The sequence below is a fragment of the Anarhichas minor genome, unplaced genomic scaffold (assembly GCF_050575085.1).
Source record: "Anarhichas minor isolate MPS153535 unplaced genomic scaffold, ASM5057508v1 ptg000011l, whole genome shotgun sequence".
NCBI lineage: Eukaryota > Metazoa > Chordata > Actinopteri > Perciformes > Anarhichadidae > Anarhichas > Anarhichas minor.
In genome coordinates this window covers 3,913,473-3,928,476 of record NW_027466457.1, presented here as the reverse complement: position 1 = coordinate 3,928,476, position 15,004 = coordinate 3,913,473, and the positions used below count along the sequence as shown (strand labels likewise).

Sequence of the window (15,004 nt, the reverse complement as noted above, 5' to 3'; positions counted from 1 at the left end):
GTTGTTTCCCAAGCTCCCTGAACACACGCGGGGCCTCAGCTGTTTTTTGTTATTGTTCCGGGTTCAAAAGGTCACACATCCCGTTATCTGTTACGTGAGCGCAGTCCACCGAAAACATTATATTTCCCACAATTTAAGCTTCTGCATTTTCCAAATGCACCAGTATTATTCAAACGTATTGTTCGGTTCGTAAGCCTCGTACCAAACGGTTTAATACGAATACGTGTATTATTACACCAATAGAAACAAATAACCGTAGCTCAGTAGGACAGCACAGAAGGCCCAGGTATAAAATGCACGGCCCGCCACTGGTTATACTTAAGAGCCTGGCCTATATATTGTTTCCTTTACAAATGTTTATCAATCAGTTACGATCATCAGTAAAAAATCCTAAAATCTTAAGAAAGACACCTACGATTATCTATTCTGAGACGGGTTAAAAACAAGATTGACTCAAAATGTAATTTTAAGGAAGCCAGATACAATGTGATACAAGGATTAGGAAATTATAGCTTGTAATTTGTCTGGCATTCTTGTATTTTCAGCCATGTTGCATAAGACCAGTTCTGCATGAGTTCGAGGTTCCCCGTGGAGTCTTTTTTTCCCCTCTTAAAGCGCTTTGGAGCAGTTTTTTTTTTTTAATGGGGAACAGGTGTGTGTCTGTCCCCTAAATTCATTCTGCACCGTCCGCTGCAGAATTATGAGCGCCGCTGCTAAAATTTCACACAACCATTAACATCCGCTGTGCTTCTGTGAGTGTGGGGCTCAGCCTCTTCACACACAATGGTGCAACTGCTGGCATTTACTCCTGGTGTTCTTCGCCACTGTTTCTAAGAAGGAAATGATGGGAGTAACAGGCGAACCAGCTATAAAAATGACAAATTTCCTTTTTGAAATAAAAGAAATGCTGTGCGAGGATCTAATTTATGCCAATGTGAAGAGTGGTTCGTGTGGATTTTAAAAAACAACTGATAAATGGTTGGAAAGTTGACTCATAAATATCAAAAGAAACTTTAAAGTGTTCAATTTAAGGACGCCATCTGGTGTGGTGGTAGGTGGAAGAATGAGTGCCACTGGTGTGTTCTCGTACGTGCACACATGGACGTACATGTGCACGTGGATGACACTTTACACAGTCCTACCAATGGTTTTGACACTATTCCACTCACGATAAGAATTATATTATAAAACAATGCACATGTAATGCTTATTATATATTAAAATAGACAAAGACAATAGACTCTGGTTCTCATTTTAACAGTCTTCTTTTGAGAACATGTTGATGCACTAATACATCGTCAACCTTTTTTTTACATGACTAGTTTACCGTCTTTACCTGTGGGACTCAGAAGATACCACCACAACACGGGCGGGGGCCGAGCAGCGCAGCACGTCCTCTAAGCACTGGACGAGCAGGAAGTGACCTAGATGGCAGCTCTGGAAGGTGGACTCCAGGCCGTCCTCCGTCAAGCTCCAGGGCTGAGTGCACACTGCTGCATTACACACCAGAATGTGAAGGGGCCTATGGGGGGGAGGAAGGCAGAAAATGAAATTGATTATAAGTGAAAACAAAGAAGACACAGCAGCATAAAAGCAGGATTTTTATACCATCTTAGGCTGAAGAAGAGGTAAGGAGAGACAGGGAGAAGAAATAAAAAAAGAAGATGGAACAGTGAGAAGCGAAGGCAGAGAAAGGAAACAGGGTGTCTTATTCCACAGTGTGTGAGACTTTAGAGGTCTACAGAGACAGAGCTTCAGTAACGCTGATATGACACAGAGGTTTCCAGTGCTATTCCCCATGGCTCGACAGGTACTGTAGATACTGAATACAGCTGGCTGGAATCCAAGAGCAACAACACATTGAAAAGCAATCTTAAACCGTTTCAACACACAAGGGTGGTGGAAGTAATGGGTGTTGATACAGGCTCTGTGTAACTACTCGGAGTAACCAAACTCACCAACACATCGACTTAGAGAGGCTGAGCCGAAGAGAGCCGATCAAAAGGAAATACACACACAAGTCATGATGTTAAAAACAACTGATTTAATTCAGAGGCCGATAAAAATTTAAAAAAACACACACACACACAGACACGCAATGCATTCCCATTCTTGCAGACTTCGTGTGGGCGAGTGAGTAACACTCCCTGCTCGCGTGCCAGTAAATGGAGATTGCTGGATTGGTCAGGGCAGCGAGAGATCCTTGTCGGTGACAGCGTCGCTCCAGCGAGCTCGAAACCACAGTAACACAGCCGAACAATCCAAACACACCCCACCAATTTTTAATTTCTTCCATTAGAATTAATTATGAGGCCGAAGGCAATTTGTGTACCCTGTGTTTAAGACTGCCTACTGGATTAATTAAAAACTGGATGCTGGAAAATTAATGTGTGAATTGTTATGCCTTGCTATAATGAGCCATCCCATGCTATTACATAGGAGTGTACTGTACGATCACCTTCAGGCCTCCGAACACACACACAAAGGTTCATTAAAGAGCACAAACCTAGTCACAAGTCAACTTGGAGAATGCCGACCACAGCACATTATCAACAGAGCACACATGAGCAGCGAGATATTGAAATTTTTCACTCGCAACACAAAAAAAAAAAAAAGGTGAGGACGTCTAACTTAATGGCTTGGTAGGAAAAAAGAAAATGTAAATAAATGACGTTTGTGACCTTCACTTAAACCTGATGAAACAAGATAGAAGAGTAAAGCACCACAGTTGCTGTGATGTCAAGTTCTGCTCTCAGACAAACAAAAGACGTTGGTTGTTTTTGGCCCAGTGATCCCCTGTCTAATAGAGTGTGAAGTGCAGTAACATTGTGCTGTACAAGGCAAAGCTCTTGGGTCTGTTAGCAATCTACAATAACACCACAGGTATGAACTCTTGACCTAACTTTTCAACCTTTCACCGTAGCCGTCGTTTTAAACCGGTCCTTTTGTCAGTTACACCTCTTCATATTTACATCTGGTTCGTGCAGTTTGTGTGACCTTACACTACAAAAGAGCCGCGGTATGTCACTCAAAGTATATCACAAATTTATGATCAAAAACTCCAATAACCAACTTTTCTCTGGCCAGTAGAGCGATTTCCCCCACGCAGCTCAGATGGGCCTCTGGTGAGTCTGTTTGTAATGTAAAAGGCCTGTTAATTCAACTGCCCACCAGTTAGTCCCTCTCTCATAAGCGCAGGTCTAATGAATGTCTTTAATAGGCCTATTGCCGCGTACCACAGTCCCTCTTTCCACATTAGGACCTCACACAACACTGTATGCACTGTGCAATCTCAGCGCTGGTCAAACGAGGGTGTTAACTACCAAACAGGGAGACATCAGTTTGTATATTTACTTTAAATAACCCCCCTGGGTATGACCCCTGACCTCCATTATAATGTGGGCCAGCAGGAAGAGATTGCCTGTGTGAGCTGGGCTCAGACTACTGGTCATTAACACTGCACTTTATTGGCTACAGGAAAAGCGGCACTGGCAACAAACATATGGATATGTGTACACCTCTCATCCTGATCCATATTCAAACTCACACACACACACCAGAAGTGCATCCCCTGAAAGTGTGCAAAAACACACAACAATCTGACAGTGTTTCCGTCACGTGCATTTATACAGACACCCATTACATATGATGTGCTTGAAATTAGAACGGGATAAATGCAGTTAAAAATAAAATCACAGGTGAAAACAAATTGCATGTGTTAATTATGGGCCGTTCAGTAGAAATTGTATTAGGGGCATTCTGTCAACGCTGTCCTCCATCAATTACATCCCAATGAAATTGCACTGCATTCAACAATATCAATATCCAGGTAATTTCATTTCAAAGGACAGGCAATTAAAGCAGAATCGGGGTCAATGGAACACAAAGCAGCGTGAAAGCCACTGACTAAAGCACTTAAAAGCAAGGGAGTGAGAAACGAGAGAAGGAAAAGAAAAAGACTCTGATTACATTTCACCTGTCAATGACACGCTGCAGGAGCATTATTGTGCGTGTGTGTATGAGTGTGTTTGTCTCTACGTGTTTACAAAACGGTGTGTGTGTGCGTCCGCACGCAGAACTGTCTGAGCGTGTGTCCGTGCATGTATGCACATGTACGTGCGCGTTGTGTGCGCTCGCGCGCTCCTGCGTGCGTTATGCCTGAAGACATACGTGCAGTAATAGAGTGGTGGTAGAGTCAGACAGCTGCCCAGTGCCATTCACAGCTCAGAGCTCCCAGCCTCCACTCTGCTCTGTTCGCCTTCTGATGAGAATTAATGTACTCTGACGTCCCCTGGGACTCCCCCACTCTTCTCCCCCCCCAACAGCACAGCTAATGAAGAAATACAACCTTGCCAAAATACTGAGGTAGAGAGAGAGAGAGAGAAAGAGAGAGAGACACAGACAGAGAAAGACGGAGAGGCAACATGAGAGAGGGAGAAGGAGAGAGAGCCGGATGCAGATAAACAAATTGCAAAAAGGCATATGCAAAAAAAAAAAAAATCAGGTGAAGGGTTCTGGGGACAGTAGGCTTAAAGGGAGGTTAATATACTGCAGTGTGGATGGGAGGGATACGTATAAGAGATGGGAGGGACTTATAGGACACAGGGTGAGGGAAGCCACCGCGAGGTTTGGCTGTGACCCAAGACACGTGTCCTGGATGGCCATACCCTGCCCCAGGGCTGCTACGGGCAATGACTGCCCTGCCTCTCCCCAAGGGGCTCCCCTGACACCAACACACACACACACACACACACACACACACACACACACACACACACCTGCGGGTGGATGAGCTGTATGGATGACAGAATACATGACCCCAAAATAGCAACTGAGCGACCGACCACGAGACGCAAGACACATGCGGTAAAAGCTGACCACCACAAAATAAGTGCCATGAAGTCTGGCAGTCTGTTTCCACCAATGTCAAGCAAATGGACACAAATACATCCACTTGCTCCTGGGACTATGTCCATATGGTGTCCATCAGTAACAGTTTGGTTGTCCTTACAGTATGGCGTATGTGGGAAGTAGTGGTGACAAATGCATTGGGCCTGAATGACAGACTAGTTTAGTCCTCATTGCTTTTTACTTATTTGTTTCCTTATTCCTGTGTTTCCCTCTTTATGAGTAAGTATAATGAAAAAACAGCTTGAAAGTTGAAATGGAACTTACTTAAAGTTAGCTTTGAATAACTGAGAGACAGTGTCATGATTTGTTAGTTGGGCGTGCTGCCATACATTTGATTAAAGACCAGGAGACTCTTTCGATGGTCTTTTAGAATAAAAAGGTTATTTTCAACGTGTGATTTTAAAACAGCTACCTAGGATATTGGAGGGACCAGGCTAATTCTGCTTTCAGTCCAAACACACCATTGCAACATTGCATAGAGCAATTCTGTTCCGATGTTGCCTTCTGCACTAAAAGGTTTAGGTCTACTCTCTTGTCTTACCAAAACTTAGGTAAATAATCGAAAGAATATCAGAAAATATTAGAGAAAGATCCAGCTTAGAAAATGAACAGTTTGGTTTATACTCACAGTTTCTTGGCCTTGTAAGAGTCCGTAAACTCCCTGACACTGCGGAGAGAGGCCAGGTCGCACATCATGGCTTCGACCCTTGCTTTGTGCTGTAGAGACAGGAAGCACAAACACACAATTGTAATAACCAACAGCAACAGAACAGCAACAGGGTCAGCACTGGCCAGTTTTTGTTTTACAAACTGCCACTGCTATCATCACTGTCAAGACATAAAAAAAAAAATAAAAAAGAATGATCATGAAGTCCAGGATCAAATGATAAAGCGGTGTTCTGTTGCACCCTGTTTGAAATGCATTTAAAGAGGTCTCCTCTGTAAAGACGAAGATGGAAGAATCTCCCCTGCTTGTGAACGGTAAACACGTCTGTCGTCCTGGAAGAACAATTGGCTTCTCTGTTGCTCTTCCTGAAATTTCTATCTTTTGCCGTGCTTTAAGTTATCAAAATCAAAATGTAAAAGGATAAATGATGTTGTGAACAGACTGCAAAGACATTTAAAGCAAATTTGCTAATTCGTGAATTTATGATTTGGGGCTATAGAAATAAAATTATTGATACCGATACTATTACATTCATTCAAACTGGTAAAAAAATATGTGAAAAGTGCTGACACGTAGTCACAATCCTGTCTAAAGACTCCCAAAGAACTCTACACCATAGCTTTTGACTGCGTGTTCTCAGCACAGTGCGTGTGTGTGTGTGTGTGTGTGTGTGTGTGTGTGCGTCTCATCTTACAACATATGTTAGGAGACAGGGTGAGGATAGGAAAGGAGAAGAGAAAGATAAATGACTTAAGAAGTGAATGCATAGCTGCATTTACACACTGAGGAAGACAGGCTAAATATTCATCATCCTCTCCAACCCACTGTAGCGTTCTGCTGCGGGGCAAAGGCCTCAGCAGAGACGCATGCAGGCCTATAGGAGCATATCTCTTTACTAACAGCGTGCGTTCATGTTTATTTTTGTCCGTGATAAAGCACATCAACTTAGACCCTCTCCCCCCGTCTTCCACTTCTCTACGTCTTCATCAGCAGAGGCTCCCCTCAACTCACAACCGAGGTTTCAATCTCCCTGCAACATATGAGCTCACGCGGGACCGCGGTGTACGAGTGCGTGCAGCGTGAACCAAGGTGGAGAGTGTTCTGTTCAGACTAACGGTCCATTAGACTCATCCCTCATGCTGGAAAGGGAAAGAGAGTGAGAGATTGCTCCCAGGGCTCCCAGCTGGGCTCTGGGTTCAGCAGCACCAGGTACTCCTGATGCTGCATCTCCCCTTCGTCCTGCCCCGCCGTCCCCGAGGAACGCTGTCAGCTCACATTACACCCCGGAACAGCGTTCAGTGTTCCGCTCCCCATCCGCCGCCGCCGCCGCTGCTGCTCCTCTGTCAGCCTATTCCCCTGATCTGAACTTCCGTCTGTGGGCGTCATATGGGAATGTCTTTCCTCTGCGTGTCTGTCTCCACAGAGCTAAGTGTACATGGCACTCACAGCAAGGACGCTCCATGGAGCAGTGAGCACAAAGAAAACAAGAAAGGGTTAAGAGCGCCTTCTGATGGAAGTGTGATTCTTCAGGCATTTTACAGACACCTTAACTGCCCCTGGGCGTATTTATGCATGCATACACAGGCGCACACACACACACACACAACAAATTCAGTGTTGTGACTCAAGGGTAAAACCACGCTATCACACCATTATCTATGCCTGAATTATTCTCTTGATGCCACTCTATACCATTATATGGATGCTATTACAAAGCATTAAAGGGCTGATTATAGCTATTATAGATATGATTATAGGGTACCTGCTTATATGATCTGCACACAGCAGTAATCACAGGTGAGAGGAGACAACTGTCTCATTTAATGACTTGTATGTGCAGCATTTACACTCCTGGCCACTTTTACACAGTACACATACACAGAAATGCAGGTAAAGTGATAAAACGAGTTAGCTGCGAGAGAAACTTTCTGTCACCGAGTAGTCAAACAAGTGTAAGAGGAAGATGTGTGATATAACAAGAAAACTTTATGGTAAAAATGTGTGGGAAAAGTTGAATTGAACAGCAAGAAAAATTGAGACGGCACTTCCAAACAAGGTCAGGGAAGGCAGCGGTGTGGTAATTAACAGGTCAGTATAAGGCCTCCTCAACAGGGTAGCCCTCCATGAGTGTATGACCAGCAGAGAAGATGAGAGCAGGTGTCAGCTTGACGAACACATATCCCCTTCTCTGGAGACAGGGGGGGGGGAGGAGAGATGGAGTAATGGGAGACCAGAGGGAGGATAGAGGGGGGGTTGAAGGGGGGCCACTGGAGCAAATCCAGCAGGGAGAAGGTGAGCAGCCTGCCTGCCCATCTACCCTCCCCCTGCAGATTGAAGTCTTGCGAAGAAAATAAAGTTTATTGCCTGGAAAGAGGGGGGAAAAGCATGTAAAAAGCATTAAAGCGATGGAGGTGAACAATTAGACAGATGGCCAGGTTTTGGAAGGAGAAGAGTAAAAAAAAAAAAAGGGTAGAAAAAGAAGGGAAGAACGCACGGACGCAATCGTTCAGGGTTTTTTATGAGGACCCTGACAACTCCTGGTCTCTTCAAGGACGAAGGAAAAGTGAGAGGCAGCGAAGCCTCTCTGGTTAACTCCGGAGTAATCGCTGAGTGTGCAACACCACAGAGCTCGGCTTGGGGTGACAGAACCTACCGCCCCCAGCTACACACAACCTATCGAAACCTCCATCAAAATGCAAAAGGCTAATTATGAATGAAACACGCGTCTCGTGTAAATAAGCTTTACGGCTCGAAAACGGGGAAACTGCGGCGACTGCGTGTCCGTCTACGTGACCGTGCATTCCGCAACAGAAAGCAGCAAGGTCACCACACCACGATGAAAATATGGGCGTCGGATCCCTCGGCCCTCCACTGTCAGACGTCTGCGACATGACAATGACCTCTGCGGCTTTCACCAGGAGGAGGTGCCGAAGGAAGGAGGGAACTAAGAGCAAGGATGGAGAGCAAAAGTGCTGCGTGAGTGGCGGAAGTTGGCCTCTGCAGAGGTTCTCCTCGTCTCTCCCGGTGTTTTCCACGTGTGTTGGGGAATGACATGTGGTCACTGCTGTGGAGACGGAGTGGGGGGGGGGGGGGAGAGAGAGCCGTAATACAATTATAACTGGGGCCATCCAATCCAATAAAATGAAGAGGTATTAGAGCAGGGGGGCCCCATCCTGTTCAATAAGACACTGGACCACTCTACTAACTCTTAAAGCACACACATGTAGGCACACTCGCATGCGCACGCACACACACACACACACACACACACACATACACAGGTACACACACTTCGCTGACCCCTTTAATAGTATAGCAGCCACCCCTAATGGACGCAAGCAAGTGGAACCGCCAAATAATACACTGTCTTAATGCACTAGGCTCAATCTCATCCCCCCCCCCCCCCTCTCCCCGTATCCTTCTCAGCCTTCCCTCACACACTCTAACCCCCGTTTCCCTCTTCACTTCACCACCTCCGCTCCCCTTATAGATCACCAATGCAGGGACAACACTTAAGAAATCAAAAGTACCCCCATATATACAAAACACTTACCCCGCAGCCCCCGGTTAACACCTCAGGCATGGAGAAGGATGGTGAAAGAGTCAGTGGGGAAGACAGAAAAGTGCACTACCTGGATAGGTCGATGCGGTTTCTACCGCTCCCTTTGAATACCTGGTATCAATAGAAAGCGACAGCAATGTTACATGACGGCATTTTCAACCGGCAGGTGCGGAGGTGAGGTGTTGTAATGGCGGTGAAAGTGAACGAGCAGGGAAGACACCGTGTGAAAAGGGCACCTTATAAAAGCAATTAGAGAAATGACTTTGAGCGCCTCTTCTTGCTCTGTAGATTAGAACAGGCCTCGGAGGGAGGACCACGGAGGAACTCAGATCTCTGTGACCTTGTCCGCAGCACGCAACACTAAATTGGTCATCAGCTTTTAAGACTGTATTTTATCATAGATATATATTTTGAGCAAAAAGAAAAAGAGAAAAGGACTGAGGGGGGTGGGGGGGGGGGGGGGCTGTGGAACATGCTGGTCGTACATCATCCTGTCACAATTATGACGTTTGTTCATAAATACCAACCAATCTCCTCTCCACCTGGCTAAGTCACATGCGCTTGTGCTTATGCACGCACCGTACACCAACAAAGCAGTATGGACACGCACCACGTGCGGTGAACGCACATGCACGCCGCAAATAAAGAAACAGACACATCTGGCTGGGCGCCCTACCACGGGTCTGAGGATTGACCTCCACACACAGACAAAGAGACCGAATACACATTCAGGAAACACGCATTCAAGCAGCCAACACGCACCGCTCCCCGCATCACAAACACACACAGACAAACAAACGCACGCGCACATAGACATCCACTTACTCACTGACACACACACACACTGCAATTAATAAGGAGGCAGGTCTCTGGTGAGGAAGAGAAAGTGCCTGTTCAGCACATACAGTACAAGCAGAATATGCAATTTCCTCCAGTTAAGTCTGTATTAAATTGATTTCTTCTTTCTCTGACACGGACTGGGTTTTTCCCCCCCTAATGAAAGCTGGATCATCTACAGGTTTTCCCTTTCCTGAAATCAAGTTACAAATCAAGCAACTGCAGGGGCCGATATGGGAAAGGTGAAGGAAGGACATGGGACGATTTTCCAGATGAGAAACATGGAGAATGAGGCACATACGTGCTGATACCTTTAACACAGACATCAGGGGCACCTCGCTCTCTCACACACACACACACACACACACACACACACACACACACACACACAAGTAAAGGCCAGGCCTCGGTTAAGTACTTGCCGACATTTACGTCCAGTGACGTACGAAGGCTTCGGCAGGCCATGTTAGTAAACACAGCATTAATGACTGTAATTAATGAAACACATTAATTAGTAAGCGCTTCAATTAGTTAATCACTCACTCAGACCTGACAAGGAGTCATATGGAGGCTGCAGAGAAACACTGAGCCCGCTGAGAAGAACACAGAGGAGGGAGGACTCGAAGAGAAAAAGGGGAAATAATTACAGGTGGAGGAACAATAATGTATTTCCTTCAGCTGGTAAAAGGAGCAATACCACAATATATAAATACTCCATTCAAATTCTTCTATTAAAAAATGCAAATATATTGGTGAGTGTCAGCAGCAATATGTACTTTAAATAAACCAAAAGTACTCATGCAGACAAAGCGGCAGTGTTACATTTTATATTATATAATTATTAATACTGATGTTTAATCATGTGAGCCGAATATTAATGTTATAGCTCGTCGAGATGACACCATTTTTTACATTGTATACTGCCGTGTTATTTATTGTACAGTATAGTTTTGTATTGTATTTTATTTGCTCATTAAAAAATTTCAAAAATCTTAATCTGAAATGAAACTATTAACTTCGATTGTCAAATAAATGTGGTGAAATAAAAAGTACAACATTTCCCTGTAATGTGGTGGAATATGCATCAAATGGAAATACGTAAATAAAGAATAGAGTAATTGAGTACATTAAGGTATGTTTTTAAGGCCTCACTGTAAAAATCATGAAAAAATAAAATCATATTACAATTTGTACAAAATGATAGTGTAAAAACCATGATAGTAATAATTATTTGCATTATAATTTAATTATTGTTCGTACAAATACATGAAAGGGTAGATTTAAGCATTTTAAGGAGAGGCGATGCGTGAGTGTGTCTGTGAGTTAAAGGTGCAAGAAGACTTCATGTTGGAAGTGTAATCAAGCCTGTTATTGACTTACTGTTGAGAATGTTTTACCTTTAAGAAGAGACACAGACAGGTGAAAGAGAGAGAAAAATAAAGAAAAAGAGATGGAAAGAGTGTGTGTGAGAGAGAGAGACAGAGACAGAGACAGAGAGAGAGGGAGAGAGGGAGGGAGATGGGAAATGAAGAGGACAGGGCGGTCATCATAATTGCAGAGTTTGCTTTTCGGATGCAGACAGACCAGGACCATGGGGCCTGAGGCAGATATCAGATTCCCCACAAACACACACACATACAAACGTACACATACATACCAACACACACACAAAATATTCCACAGCCAACGTGTGGAAGTGTTTTGTCATTACGGCAAAGGACAGCTGATGTCATTTTAAAAGTGTTTTGTGTGCATTTGTGTTCTATAACAGTGAAAGTGTGACTTGAGATGGTGACATCCAGCTTTCAATCCTAACAATGTTATTTTGTAAACCTGCTCTCTGTCTTTTTGTTTCTAACAGAGTGTGTGTGTGTGTGTGTGTGTGTGTGTGTGTGTGTGTCCTCATTTCTGCCTCACTTCTCCCCTCCTTCGTCCAGCGCAGAGTATGATCAGATTTACATTAAAAAAGTGATGGAGATTTAAATAATGTGTCTATGTTCTCAGAAAGACATTAAGAGATTTTCATCTTCCTCTCCTCTTCCTCTCTGTCTCTTCCTCTCCATTTCCTCACCCTCTCCTGCTCCTATCTCCCCCCTCATCTCACCCTCTCCATCTCCGCCAGATTCGCAGACAGTGCACATTTTCCTGCATGTCTTCAGTGTAACCGATACCCCTAACAACCAGGATTTTAATGCGATCCATATTGCTCCCTAATATTTCAGATCTCAGAATAAGCACTGGCAATTACATATTTACACCCAACTTATTTTGCAATTCTGCACAGGGACTTTGGTGTCTGGCTGAACGGCACGCGCAGACTTAGATGCTGATTATGTTGTGGTACGATAGCAATATAGTGGGAGACCCTGTGCACTTATACTGTACATGCAACTTTCTCTTTGCCGTGTCAGCAATAAAGCTCAACACATCGCAAAGTACAAAACAATCTGTTCTTTTCAAGTGTGCCGGTAATGTGATTGCTTTATCTAAACCTGCTAGTTTTACCCTGTTTAATTCCTCCTGAAACACTTTGCATCATCTCAGTATCCGGAGGGCTGGTGAAGTAGAAGTGCATTTATACATATGTACACTGTTGTTCCCGAGCACACATCGCCGTACAGAGATGATGAATTAAGCCCCTTTGATTTGGTTACCCAAGCTCTTTTTCTATCAGCTTCGTAAAAACATAAGCATCACATAATTGAATAAGAAAAGAATCCGGCAATTAAGAAACATGGAGGCCTTTGATGTGAGTAAGTGTATAATAGGCCTTTTGATGAGGGAGTGTTTTACACTCCGCAGGGTCTGGTATGCACTTTGATTAAAAGCTCTTTTGTTTGGCAATATTCTAAACTGCTTACCATTTTCCACTGTCACAATAGTTTAGCCTGGAAACACAGGAGATTGTGCCTTTTCTTCTCTTCTCTCTGGGATAAAGTCTCTGGTATAGAATCACACAGTGAGCGTTACAAGAGGAACAAACGAATGAATGGAGGAGCGACCGAGGATAAAGAAGTTTTAGAAGGGGAAATAAAGGGCCAACAGTGGCACTATCAGATATAAAACAATGATAATAACCATTATTATTACCATATGGTCATTTTCATATTCATGAACGCATGAATTAGTTGTTAAAGCTCCATTTACATGACGTATCCCGTCTGTTGATAAGGTCATGTTGTCTTGCATTCTGTTACAGTGTTACACGGATTTGAATAATTCCCATCATCCATCTTTAGCCCCTTGTCGCCTGAAAGACGCTCATCCAACAATGTAATAAATGCATCACGTGACCTCAGCAAAGGTCGGGGGTCAGCGAGCCACCGATTGTCAACGGAGCGCCGGCCTGACAGAGGATAAATGACGCCTTGTAAACAAATTGAATTATTGCTTTAATTCATGCAGTCTGATTACATTTGCAGAGAGAAGAGTCCTTCACAAGGGAACAGAGGAGCGGAGGAGCGACAGCGAGGATGATGAAGAGAAGAAGAGGAGGAGGAGAGGCAGTGGACGACGGGACGTGGACAGACACCTTCTCCCTCCATCAGTCCGTCCCACTACGTCTTTGGCTCCACCGAGGGAGAGTAACTACATTAACGATCCCGATCATCTCACAAGACTCTCCGTAGACGGCGAGTCTTCCTTTTGTCTCTCAGCTAAATGTAATCAGGTTGTGCTGTATTGAGTCGGCCCGGGCCACCAGGCTGACTCCCTGCCCTGGCACCAACTGAGTGACAATAAGCAGCAGACGGATCTGAATGCTATACACTGATACGCAGACTGCAGTTTGTCTGTTGCACAAACATTTTGGGAAGTTCAGAAAGTGGAGAATGAAAAGAAAATGTACATCAGGGTAAAAACGGACTGAGCTCAATTAGGCAGCGGCTGGGGATTGAGGGTGGTTAAACGTGAAGAAATCTTTTGAAGAAATTTGTGTAAGCTTATTGAAAAGGGCAAATGGGAAAGCCCATCTCCTATGGCACACCCCATGAACTTAAAAAACCCAGAATGAAACATCAGTATTAAGTTTGGTCTATCACCCAAAGCTGCATTAGGTCTCTCCTCAGTTTGCTCCTTAATTCCATCCGAGTAATCCCACATTATTGCCCTCTAACAGTACCCTAAACGGAGAATAAAAAGTTTGCTCCCCTCTAGCAGTGTATTACCAGGAAACAACAGGCCCTCTCCTCATTAAGTTATAGATATAAATGCTCCAAAGCATGAAATTACCCCCGAGCCTCCCTCTCCAAATAACCTGGTTTGCAAACAAATGATCCGAGCACAAGCAGTAAAAGGCAGATTATTAAAATAATAGGAGGGATTTAAATTTGCATCCACAGAACAATTCAGCAAAGGACTGTGCAATTACTCCTCCCCCTCCTCTTCCCTTGTTCATTCCACCTTTCTACTGGCAAGCCGAGTCCCTCGCACTTTATTGTGTCCATCTGTTCTTTCTGAGAAACAGAAGCAGAGTTTGGTATCTTCAGGTGTGTGTGTGTGTGTGTGTGTGTGTGTGTGTGTGTGTGTGTACTTATCTGAGCGTATCTAGTTATGCCTTCGTCAAAACCCCAGTCTATTTACATGCTGATAGATTCTTATTCTCCTCGGCCCTCGCCCTTATTCTTTCTACCCTTACACTGTGATGAATATCGAACTTTATCTTGAGACAATAATAGTCCCTCCTCCTATGCTGCAGTAAATGGGGGCCGATGAGAGAGTGAGGTGAGCAGGAACGGACGAGGCAAAGGGTGCTCAGGTCTGCATTACCTCTGAGTTATGGCCACCATTTGCATCTCAATCAGCCTCTTTGGAGAGCCCACCACCTTGGTAACACCCCCATCACACCGCAGCCACCCCGGGTAATCAGGGAGATTTAGTGGGATCGGCAGCCTACCGTGGGCACCCCCTGGCTGGGGCTCGCAGCTCATTCCCAGCCCCTGGTCTCGCTAAGGGCCCTCTGGGCCACATCCAAACACAGGAGAATGGCAGCACTTAACAAGACTGAGGAAGACCGAAATAGACGAGCA

General features: G+C 44.6%; 1 protein-coding gene across 1 annotated transcript in view; it reads right to left on the bottom strand.

Annotated features, from left to right (window-relative positions):
* Positions 1-15,004, bottom strand: part of wwox (WW domain containing oxidoreductase) — a 120,626-nt gene that overhangs the window by 80,779 nt on the left and 24,843 nt on the right. Inside the window, exons 6-7 of the mRNA XM_076088956.1 lie at positions 5,540-5,628; positions 1,337-1,522 (exon numbers count right to left, since the gene is read on the bottom strand). Of these exons, the coding sequence (XP_075945071.1) occupies positions 1,337-1,522; positions 5,540-5,628 (275 nt within the window). The remainder of the gene's footprint in view (positions 1-1,336; positions 1,523-5,539; positions 5,629-15,004) is intronic.